This window comes from Vombatus ursinus, unplaced genomic scaffold (assembly GCF_900497805.2).
Source record: "Vombatus ursinus unplaced genomic scaffold, bare-nosed wombat genome assembly UNPS02014797.1, whole genome shotgun sequence".
In the NCBI taxonomy this organism is placed as follows: Eukaryota; Metazoa; Chordata; class Mammalia; order Diprotodontia; family Vombatidae; genus Vombatus; species Vombatus ursinus.
The window spans coordinates 9,869,656-9,882,416 of record NW_020954575.1 but is presented as its reverse complement, the minus strand read 5'-3'; the positions used below and the strand labels follow the sequence as shown (position 1 = coordinate 9,882,416).

General features: G+C 36.3%; 1 protein-coding gene across 1 annotated transcript in view; it reads left to right on the top strand.

Annotated features, from left to right (window-relative positions):
• Positions 1-12,761, top strand: part of STXBP4 (syntaxin binding protein 4) — a 190,790-nt gene that overhangs the window by 26,921 nt on the left and 151,108 nt on the right. The window contains exon 6 of the mRNA XM_027870465.1: positions 8,813-8,907. Coding sequence (XP_027726266.1) covers positions 8,813-8,907 — 95 coding nt within the window. The remainder of the gene's footprint in view (positions 1-8,812; positions 8,908-12,761) is intronic.

Here is a 12,761-nt window from a genome sequence, read left to right as displayed (position 1 = left end):
TTTATTCTGAACTCAAATACCCAATAACATGAGCATTTCTATACGTAGCATACTAGAAGAAGAGAATGATATCTTCTTTAGGTTAAATTTGCTGACAACACAGACTCATCTATCCAGATTTTTGAATGAATGAATGGGACTAAGCACAATTCAGGGATATGAAAATCCATCCAGATAATCCAGAGATATTCCTTAGGACGTTTTCTGCTCTGTACAGGAGAGGATAGTGATGAGAGGATAGTGACATTTATATAGTATATAATGTGCCACACAGGCATTTCTTCAGCATGTGTGTATGTATGGAATTAATAAACACTCTCTTCAATAGAGGGGTGGTGATGTCTTCTTGTGCAATCTGTGCTGTGTGGTAAAATAATCTTGAACAAACCAAGATCAAGATAGGCAGAGATGAGAGAAACAAGGTCACATTCTACCCAAATGACAAAAATCTCATCCTCTGATTTCCTCTGGATGTGGCCGAAGCTTTGTCTAATATCTGAGGACCCTTAGCTCTTCTAGTATGTAGCTGCATCTACAGTAGGTGAAGTGGGAGGGAACAAGCATTTATTAAGCACCTACTATGTTCCAGGTACTATGCTAAGTACGTTACAAATATCTCATATGATCCTTACTACAATCCTGTGAGGTAGACTATTACCCTCATTTTACAGTTTATAAAAAACTGAAGGGCAAACAGAGGTTTGGAGACTTACCCAGGTTTGTACACCTTATAAGTGTCTAGCCAGATTTGAACTCAGATCTTCCTGACTCCAGGCCTGGTGCTCTGTGCACTATGGCACCACCTCGCTGCCCACAGTTAACCTTTGAACATAAAGCACCATCATCACATGATGGTGTGAGTTGTCATCACTTGACAGATGAGTCTGTGGACTCAGTGCTCAAGGTGTTATTCATTTTCATTGGAATAATTTACCTGCCATTAATACCTGCAGCCAGTGAAGCAACTGTATCTTGTTCATGGCTTTATGTTCCAAGAAGCCAGGTTTTCAGTTTGGCATGGTTAACTAAAGTTGTTTTCTTTTTCTAGTGTTATCCTTTAAAAAAAAAAAAGCTTTATTAAAACAACTGTATATAAACTTTTAAAGTCTGGAAATGCAAATTTTGAAAGATGAAGACCTCATAGGTAAAATTAGATATCTTTCTCACTGATCTTTAACTTTTACCTTTTCCTCTAATCCTCAATCCTATTCACAGACTGAGATTGAACTATTTCTTTTCCAACTCATGCACCTTTTGGCGACATATGCTCAGATTGAGGGCTTCTTTCTGCAGCTTGACTGGGCATCAAAGGCTCTCCAGTCTTTATTCTTCTGCTGCCAGTGGCTTCAATTCTAGGTTCTTAGTGAGAGAAGATTCTTTTCTATATCTCTTCCCAACTAATCAGGAGAAAAGCCTTTCCAACTTCCCTACTCTCAGCTCTTATTTCCTTGCATGTAGCTGTTAAAAAAAAGAATAAAAGTTAGATATGATACTACAGGTCTACTTGAAATCTCATGATCTGTTTTTTTTTCCAATCAAAACATTTCTCAGTACATTTACTAATTCACTCCTAGTTTCTCACCTTTCTTACAGATCTATATTGTTGACCAGTGAAGTGTGAACTGAAATTGTAATATAATTATGCTATTGGCAATTAAACCTTTACAACATACAGAATTTTGAATTGGAAAAATCTCACTTTTTGTCACCAACTTTTCTAAAAGGTTTGGTTCATTTTCTAAGACGTGCCATTTTTAAGTTACATATGAACAGAAATTTTAACAAGGTTTTTTAATTCAGTGTAAACATTGTTTGATTAAAGACTCATAATATGCAGGAACACAAAACAGGGAATGGATTGGCTGATTAATTTTATATCCCTTAGATGGAGGCATGGAGAACATATAGGTGAACACTGTATTTTGGTGAGCTTTTATCTAAGATGGCTTTCTAGCTAAAATGGTTTCCATAATCCCTCTTTTTGACGTAACTAATGTCAACCTGTCGCCTTCCACTTTCCCTACCAACAAGGGACCATTCATTTTAGAGAGGCATCTGACTTGTTACTAAAATTGGAGCAATACTAACCACCTCTCTGCCTTTCCTATTGTCCCATCAAGCTTGTTTATATAGCATCTTTCATGGACATTGTTAATTGTAGCATAACATAAATAAGTGTACTTAGGCCAATTTGTTGTTGTTGTTGTTTAATCATTTTTCAGTCATGTCTGACTCTTCGTGACCCCATTTTGGGTTTTCTTGGTAAAGATGCCAGAGTAGTTTGCCATTTCCTTCTCTTGCTCATTTTACAGATGAGAAGACTGAGGCAAATAGGGTTAAGTGACTTGCCCAGGGTCACACAGCTAGTAGGTTTCTGAGGCTAGATTGGAACTCAAGTCTTACTTGACTCCAGACCTAGTGCTATATCCACTGCACCTCCTTATTGTCCCATATTAGGCCAATTTCATAGTACTTAAACAAGTTGTTTTTTGTTTTGTTTTGTTTTGTTTTACCTGTTCAGACACAGTGGAAAACCAATTCGCAATATCAAAAGGAATTTTTAACAACAGGTCCTCCCACCAGGGTTCAGATGAGCGGCTTTCCTAAGTGGGATCAGTGTCTGTAGTACAAAGAAAACTTTCGTCCACATGATATCATTTGACCTGTTCCCTGGGAAACGCTGTGTTTTCATAAGTCTTTTCTTCTCTCTACCCATAAAAGCTCAGGAAACAGGACCTTTCCCATACCTCACATGTCAGTTTTTTCCTGATTTTAGGAGCCTGTCTTGTTTCTCTGTAAAATGAATTTTTCATTCCCACCTGTCAGTCCTTGGGGTTTTACTGTCAGGGCCTTCTCCTTGTGGGATGGCTGGGGTTCAGTTGGCATGCAAGTTCTTATGCATTGTAATGTATATACCTAAAGACTAATGTTGTTCACTTTGACTGTCCTTTGAGTTGTGAGCAGTGTCTGATGTGGACCTTTGTACCTCAGCAAAAGGGTAGTTTTCTTTGGTGGACTATTGTGTATACCAAATCCCCTGTATTCAACTGGTAACAAGAATTTTGTTTGGGTTCTGTTGGGAATGCTGTCTGGACCTATAAAAGAAAAACTTTTATATTTTGTATTAGTTTGACGCAGCTCATTGTCATGTTGCTATGAGCAAAATTCAAATCATGGATTGCTAGCCAGGTGAACAAAAATCTCATACGCTGGCCCGTTTTGATTTCATAAGAGCTAAATCTGTGTTTCCTGGCCAAAATTGGGCCTTATTGCCATAAAGCTTGGAGTTAAGGCAATTCTCCAGAATCTGGGCCTATACTTCCACAGTTTAACAAGTTTATTGGTATCACATTCCATGTCCTCTCTCCCTGCCTTTTTGAGGATGGTAAGGGCAATGGAGGTATTGTTTTACATTATAGAATTTTAGGAAGTGGTTGTATTATCTTTCCTATGGGACGTGTTTCTTGATCACTCAAGAGGGATTCTAAAATATCCCCATGGGGATCAGGTGATTGAAGATTCTTTGGTATCATCATGGAACCGACTCTTTTTAATTATGTGGAAAGATTTGTAGCCATCTAGAAATCAAGATATATTATTACTCTGTACATTTTGTCATCTGAATGAAATCTATATGTAAGCTAAGGAATAGGCTTATTAGCAGGGGCCTGTATCCTGCCTCTACCTTTGCAACTTTGCCCACATTGTGAGATTAAAGTATAGAACAGACTATGGAATAGGACTCTGCAACTGATGCACATTTCAGAGTGTACCATTTTACTTGCGAGTTTCCTATGTCTGCTCCTTGACAATATCTGCAAGATCAGGGAACATGGTGGCTAATTGATGATACAAACACTACAGGTCAACGAAGGAGCCATTTGGGTGGCACCACAGTGTATCTAGGTACAAGTTACTTCCTGCAAAGTGCCATTGGTTTTTGATGTTGGTTTTTTGTTCGGACTTCTGGGTGACTCTGGTATTATGGACAGCTCTTTGGAGTGTTGGCGTGGTGTCTGCACAGAAAGTGTATGTAAGTGAGCATCTGCATGAGGTGACAGTCCGGTTGCTGACTTGTTTGATTAATCAGTCAAGTGGTTCTTTTGTCAGTTTCATAAATATGGGGACCACTGGTTTTATATTTAATAATAGCAACAGACATGGGAAGTTAAGTCAACATGCATTTATTAAGTGCCTACTATATGCCAGGCAGTGTACTTAGCACTGAGGATATGTAAAGAATGTCCTTACTTTCAAGGAGCCAGCATTCTAACAGGCAAGATAAAATTCAAACAACTATGTACAAAATAAGACATATATATATATATACATATATATATACACACACACACACACACACACACACACACACACACAAGATTCATTGGAGATCATCTCAGAGGGAAGGAGCTAAAATTTAAAGAGGACAAGGAAAAGCTTCTGTCTGAAGGTGGAACTTTACCTGAAATTTGAAGAAAACCAGAGATTCCAGGAGGCAGAGATAAGGAGAGTTCCAGACATGGAGGACAGCCAGTGAAAATGCCCAAGAGATAAGATAGAGGGGGCGCCAAAAGACCAGAGTTCATCCTCCTTCCAAAATCACACACTACATCAAATCTCTAACAAGTGTCAGTAGAAATGTTGATAAAGTGGTTGTTCAGTTGACATTGGATGAAGACTATTAGTTTTCTTGAGGAGAGGTGACATGAAGGAAAGGATTCACCTCAGTCATCCAGAAGGCACCATATAACCTCGGATACTAACATGCCTGACCCATCTTGAAAACAGGACCCATCCTTGTCCCCCTATTCTGCCTGCAGCCTCTTCCCTCTGGACTGTTGAGGCGTTGTATTTGTAGGGACGTAAATCTGGTCTCATTTCCTTTTTGAGCTTACTATTTTGCAAAATGGATAGTAACCTCAACAAGTTAGTTAACTATGGCTTATGCTCGCCAACTCACATTCTTCTTTTGGAGGTGACTAGAAATTTCCAGGCTTAGACCTGTATCTGCTGGTGCTATTGCTCCCTCATATTTTCTTTTGGATTTTCCTTACCTGAGTGTTGTCCTGAAGGTGTGTATGAAGTGTGCTTCCTTTCAGTAGCAGGAGTCTCTTGTTTGCCCTGTCTACATGTAGAGATCCTGCTCTATTCTTCCTTCTTATGGAAAGTTTGTGCAACTCCTTTAATGAGTTCACCATATAATTTTATTTTGTAATCATAAGGATTTTGGATGTGAAAGATTATCTCGGTAGTTAGCTAGGCAGAAGTGGTAAATAATGTTTGTAATTGGGCTTTTCTCTCTTAAGTAGCTACATCATATTTCTCCAGATGAACTGGTAAACCTGTGTCACCAAGGTGAATTCTTCCTGGAACTTGAGTATTCATTAATTTTAGGGAATTCTTCCTAAATAATTGTTTTATTACTCTATAATGACATATCAAACTGAATGGGCCTGTCATCCTTCCTTAAAGGGAATTGGTATTGTGAAATCATACTAAATACTACATCCTTTCCAATCCACTCTTTTAGAAATATTGAAATTTTATTTTTTTTAAGCGTTTTTCTCAAAAGTCCTTGGTCTCATCTCTATTCATTTCTATCCCTTAGCAGAGAGAGAAATTCTTGTCAGTACTTAACAACTAGGAAACAATACCCTAGTCTAAAGTCCTCCAGATGCATTCTTTTTGAAGGCTTAACAAGTTTCTAAAAGCAGAGAGGCCTGATCATCTTTGGAAGGAGTCCTCCCTGAAATTGATTAAAGTTATGACCAAAGAACCCCTTTGATTAATTCATTTTAAAAAAGCATCTCTTGAGGTCACCCTTTTTCAGGTTGAAAGGAGAATCCATAGAGAAAATGGCTAAAAATGCTTTTAGGAAAAAAATTCTTTAGTGTGACTGAAAAGTTACTATTCTTTTTAATGAATTAAAAAACTATTCATTAAACTTTGTCTGATTGAATCTTGTTTATGAAAATTTGTCTTTATTCTTTAACCCTATAAAATTGTGGTTTAGAAATGGCGTCAGAAGAGAGATTTTCAAGGTGAGATGGAGCTTTCCTTTGGATTTCCTCTCTGAGCAGAGTTGCACTTAATAATTTAATTAATACATCTGTCTATGGCAGAGTACTGAAATTTTTTTTCCACAGTTTCTTTTATTTCCCCTAATTCATTCTCTAACTGATCTGTACTTTATTGGAACCAACTGTAACTTTCACCAACTGCATCCATTTTGCTGCTTGGTAGGTCTTTAAAGTTCACTTCTATTTAAGTTTCTTGACCATTTGAGGACTAACTATGATCCTGGTTATTTTTGTTGGACCATTAATAATACTTACATGACCAGGGGCTGTAATGGCCATGGATGTTTATAAATTCGTAGCCCTGATTGCTGATAACTCCCCCACCTTCCTCTCTGAGGCTCCTTCTTCCTCTGACTATTCAGTTACGTGATGGAGGCCTAGTTTGGGACAGAGTGTAGAAAGAAAAGGCTAGTCATGAAAGCCAAGCAGTCTGTCAATGACTTCTGAACATTTAGTTAACTTTTGGGTTAGTTCCTACAGAGACACCATGTGGACTTTTGTTAAAAGTTTGGATGTTTCCTCCTACAATAGTTATGCTGACTCCATTAATCTTTACTAATTCTGTTACTTCTATTTTCTAGGATACCATAAAAATAGACAATCTTATATACATTAAATGTTCTTAACAGTGGGAACTGTTTGGAAGGGTCATCCTTGTTATAAAGTTTTATTTAATTAAGAACTTACAAAATTTGTGGCTATAATGATTATACATGAAAACTAGTAGAGTGCTCTTTGGTGGGGTCAGAATGCAGTTCAATTCTCCTACTGCCATATTTAAGCAGACAGAACAGTCAGATTTTCAGTGTGTGGATGTCACCAGAAGTATACAGTGAATTTCCAAGTTTCATAAATAATCATTCATAGCCCATGGGTTTCCTGAGGATGCCAGGACACAGCTATACATATCAACAATCCTATTACCTGTCCTTTTTTTCCCAGGGAATAAAAGAAAGTTCCTAAACAGGTCACAGGGTTTTCCAAAGGTTCCTACTTTCTGTGACTCAAGTCATTTCACCATGGTCCCTGAGAATAAGTGCGGCTGAGCTAAAGGATGAATCCCAGACCTGTTCCACAAGAGTGATAGTAACTAAAGAACCTAGTAGTCAGAAAGGATAGACAAAATAAATTAAAAGTACCTTTTATAAAGAAGCAGATAGTAATTCCCACTTTTTAAGGTACAACAGGACCAGAACACCTAAAGGCTAAGTATAAACCAAATGGTTCAGTCACCTAATCCTACTTAGCTCCCTTGCTCCCTGGATCCTCACCGTGCCTAGATTTAGAAACTTATAGCTGCCTAAAGGAGCAAGTACTCATAATTGGAGGAACAGTGTGGAATTTTGTTAAATATTTGGATGCTTCCTCATACTTAGAACTATTAAAGGGTCAATATTACTTAAAATGAGAGGCAGCAGAAGTGATAGAAATACATATACATCTCCTGAAACATTTTATTATTGAATTTAGATTCTGTGATACAAGGATTTATCAAGCATTCAGTTTTTTTCCACTTTTGGGAAACTCTCTAATAATGCTTCAGTAGCTGAATTAGACACATTTATAACAATGTAGAACACAAAATAGTGAGAGGATTGGCTGATTAACATTTCTTACAAGGAGGGATAGGGCACACATAGTCAGACATTGCCTTTTGGTAGACTTTTTTAAAAGTACCTTTTAATTGATAATCTTTTGGTTTTACATCACCTAAATTTTCACCTGTATCCCTTTTCCTCTTTCTCCCAGAGAGCTATCCCATATGACAAAGAATTTTTTTTTAAGGGAAAAGAGAATAGAAGAGGGGAAAATCAGCAAAACCAATCAATACATCAAAAAAATCTGACATCATATTCAAAGTTCCATACCCATGGACTTCCCATCTCTGCAAAATAATGAGGGAAATGTCTTCTATCTCTTTTTTCGAGCCATGTGTGTTCTTTATAATTTGCAGCATTCACTTTTGATTATCTTATGGTAGTTGTTCTTACTGTTTACATTGCTGTACTCATTGTTTTCCTGGTTGTCCTCACTTCACTTTGCATCAATTCATGTTTTTCTATGCATCTCTCAGTCATCACATTCATCATTACTTACAAAACAGTCATATTCCTATTCCATCCTTGTACCACAATTTATTTAGCCATTCCTCAGTCAATGGATATCAGCTTTTATTTCCAGTTCTTCACTACCACAAAAAATGCTACTGCAAATATTTTTGTACACATTGGAATTTTCTTGTTGTCAATGACCTCCTTGGAATATAGTCCTAGTAGTGGAATCTCTGGGTTAAAGGGTATGGATGCTTTAGTTACTTTATTCAATTAATTCCAACTTGCTTTCCAAAACTTTTGGCAGGATTTTATCTAAAATAGTTTCCCTAAGATGACTTCCACAAAATAAAGCCAGTTTCTTTTTCTCATTCAAATGAGTAGGTTTTGTGTTGTTGGTTTTTCTTTTCTTTTTTAATAGTTCTTGAATGTGTTTTGAGAAAATATGATTTCCAAATACAGTTCGATTTTTTTCAAACTATACCATTTAGGGCTTAAGTGAAGATGTTTTATGTGATATATTTTAGATTTCTAAGATAGTATTTATTATTTAAACAAAAGTTAATTCTGCCAACTGATTAACCTAAATAATTTTTGAGCAGCAGAATCCCAGAGCATATTTTGTCAAAACAAGATGTTCAGTTAAATTTCCAATTAATATGCACCCTCTTGTCTCCTTAGATATTAACCCCAACTGGCCTGATGACTCTGGACCACAAGGAGAGAATATTTCCTTAGATCCCTCCATTCGCCTTAAGGTTGAGAAGCTGGAGATGGTAAACACTTCTAATTTCTTTTTTCTCCTTCAAGATCAAGAATGTTAATTTCTTAAAAGTTTATTTATTTGTAAAAACTGAATGCTAGTTTAATGTTATCATCATCATTATTATGTGTGTGATAATGCATTTCTCTAATGGTTTACAGTTTACAAAGCACTTTGATATTATTTTTTTCATTTGATACTCAAACAGCCCAATGAGAAAGGTAAGGCACATTATTAAACCCATTTTATTTTATTTCGTTTTATTTTATTTTATTTTGCCTTTTTTTGGTGAGGCAATCAAGGTTAAGTGACTTGCCCAGAGTCGCACAGCTAGTAAGTGTTAAGTGGTGGAGGTCGGCTTTGAACTCAGGTCCTCCTGACTCCAAGGTTGGAGCTCTATTTACTACATCACCTAGCTGCCCCTTAAACCCATTTTAATATGTTGTTAGCAAACTGAGACTCAGAGAGAGTTGCCAGCAGGCCTCAACCCTGAAGTCATTGAAGTCACTGCCACATTCATATTTGAAGATACTAGTTCACAGGAGATCGTTGTGCAAAGTAACAGCGATATTGTAAGGATGATCAATTGTGAAAGACTTAGCTACTCTGATTAATACAATAATCCAAGATAGTGCTTATGATGAAAAATGCTGTTCACTTCCAGAGAGAGAACTGATGAAGTCTGAGGACAGATTGACATGTAATCTTTAAACTTCCTTAATTTTTTTCTCTATTTTTTTTCAACGTGGCTAATATGGAAATATGTTTTGCATGATTTCATGTGTATAATTGATATCATATTGCTTGCCTTTTCAGTGATTGGGGGAGGGGAGGGAGGAAGAGAATTTGGAACTCAATTTTTAAAAGAAGAATGTTAAAGAAAGATGCAAGTCCAGTGGCATGGGATGCGAGGAGTAGGGTGGGAAGGGGGGGGGAATATGGCCTGAAATGCAGTCCCCAGGGGTTAAAAAAAGAAAAGAAAAGAATGTTAAAAATAAATAATACAATTTCTAAAAAAGAAAATGTCATTTTGATAAGAGAATATACCACTTCACTGAGAACATGGGTTGTGTAGTGGAATAGAGAGCCAGTCTAGGAGTCAAGAAGACCTGGGGTTCAAGTGCTACCTCTAACACATACTTACCACAGGTCATTAAATCTCTCTTTTCCTTAAGTGACTATATGACTAAGTGCTGCTCTGCAGTTTCCATACTATGAATTACCAATAAAGTAAGGATTCTTGATTCCTTAATTTTTCTACCACTATTATTTAGTCAAAATAATTCTCCTTTGAGAGTTAAGTCACTATTTAAGATAGTCAATGACATAATAATGGGACAGGAAGGTGAGCACATTGTCTCTGTCTACTATAGAAAAATAGTTCAGGATGCCACTTCTGGACATCCAATCAATCTTTGATGATTGATGTGCATGAGCCATAAATAAATATTCTTTGTAGTTATTCAATGGTTTGGTTGAATTAAATCTCTTTAAACTGCAAACCAAAGTTAGCTGAAAATCAAGATGACAAAGAGAAGCAAATCTTGGTGTGGAAAATTAATAAACAGAAAGAAGTAATATTAAAAGAAACTTTTTAAAAAGGGAGGCGAAATTTTAAAGAGGGAAAATAATCGTATGATCACAAAGTCTGAGGGAATTGTGAAGCACGGAATTAAGATAAAAAGGCACAGAGTCATCCTGAGAAGGAGAAACCTACTGAGAAAATTTATACGAGTAGGAATCTGAGATCACAGAGAAAATGAAAGACAGAAAAAACCCTTAGAACTGTTAAGTAGGGAAGTAAGCTTGTGACAGAGAACAGACAAGGAAAATGGCCCATTCATTGTTGTTTTTAACAAAATGAACAGTGTCAGAATCATTCACTTGCTGCCTTCCTCCACTCTTATGGGAAGATGTTTTCTTTTTTATTTAGTCCAAGAGAGAAGGCAAATGCCTCATTGGGATCCATAGTGCTCATTCCTGTCTCCATTCCCTTGCTCTTCCTAGCCTGCCCTCTTTGCCTTCCTTTATCCCTGTCCAAATCCTTCCTGTCTTGTACTTTGGGGTCTATTTTTTTCTGAACTCTTATTGTACTTAGCCTGGTCAACTTAGTACTGGACTATATACTGTTTTGTATTGCTTTCTATTATATAATTAAACTTGTCTTGCTAATTAGATTATAAATTCCTAAAGTTTGGCTTAGGGATTGAGCCTGGACCTAAGGTTTCAGTGATATATAAAACTCCTTTTTTCCATTGCAGGTCAGCACATTCTCTGCAATTTATAGTCTTCCATATTTGTCCTGAGCACTGAGAGGTAACTTGCCTAGGGTCACACAGTCAGTAAGTGTCAGAGGCAAGACTTGAACCCAGACCTTCCTGGTTCTAAGATTTAGTTCCCTATTTGCTATGCCAAGCTGCCTCTGTCTACTATAGATACACCAGCACAGTTCTGTGCACATAAGTAATGTCCCCAAAATCTTGGACAATTGACAGGTATAAGGGAGCCATAAATAAATATTTCTTGGGTTTATTCAATGGATTGGTTGATCTGATCATTTAATACATCTGCTTTCCATTTATGCAATTATTCCATTTATAGGATATGCTATATCTTGTACCAACCACTCTCCCCTTTTTAACATGTCATTATGATATAAAATCCAAGTTCTAGCTAATTATGAATATTGTTAATCAACAAAACCTAACTGTGGGTTTAGAAAAGTATCATTGATATCTCTAAAAACTATGGATACTAGACTTCAATAGTAAAATTTAATGCAATGTTTCTTTCAAGATGAAAAATTAGCCCCAACTCTCTGGTTATGGGTAAGATTTTCCAGCTAATGTTGTCATAATACAAAATTTCTATATCGGTTCTAATATTTTTCTCACCTGGATGTTTCTGAGGGTGTGATTCAGTTTTAAAATGAAGGCTCCTGTCCTCTCTTCCAAATATGACTTTTTAATAAAAATATTATCTTTTAATCTAAATTAGGTTAAACTTTAAATAATATATATACATACATATATGATATGTATAATGACAGAATAGGAATTCAGTGCTCCAACATTTGTTTTAAACATATTCCTTCTCTCTTTTAAAAACATTTTTTTGGTGAGGAGATAAAGTGGAGCATATTTCTTTTTTGAAAAAATTTTTTTTGGTGAAAAGATAAAGTAGAATTTCTGCCACAATGGAAAGCAATCTGAGACTACAGTGTTATCTGTTCTGTTTTTCTGTATACCATGCATTTCATGATTTCTCTCCACTAGGATTTCTTGCTTTATGAATGCTGAAAGGTTGTGTCACCTAACAAAATGCATCCCTAAAATTTAATCTTTCTTCACCTCAGCTATTCCTAGAGCAGTCAATGTAATGATGTCAGTCAATAAACATTTATTAAGCACTTACTACATGCCAGATACTGTGCTAAGCACTGATATCAACATCTTTGCCATTAGATGAGGGCTTTTTCTACCTCAGTTGTTACCTGGTAGATAGATCAGATTCTATTACCCATTATATATACACTTTGCAGATAAGATCAGCGTGATAAATTATTTGCTCTTTATTTTGTTGTACAGGCGATATGAAAACTCTAAATTCTCAAGATGTGTAACACAGATAAAAATATATATTCTGTTTGATTGTCAGACATACAATTTATGATTTAAAAAAAATTAGTAAATAATGTAAATAAGCTGATGTGGTAATAAAGTCTTGCAAGGAAGAAAGCCGTTGGCTAGCTATGTGGCTGTTAAGTAATTAGGCCAGTCAAATAGAAGAAATTTTTAAGGAGAGGAGAGAGGAGAGAATTTGAGCAAAGGAAATTAAATTGCCTGTCAAGGCAACACTTTATACGTT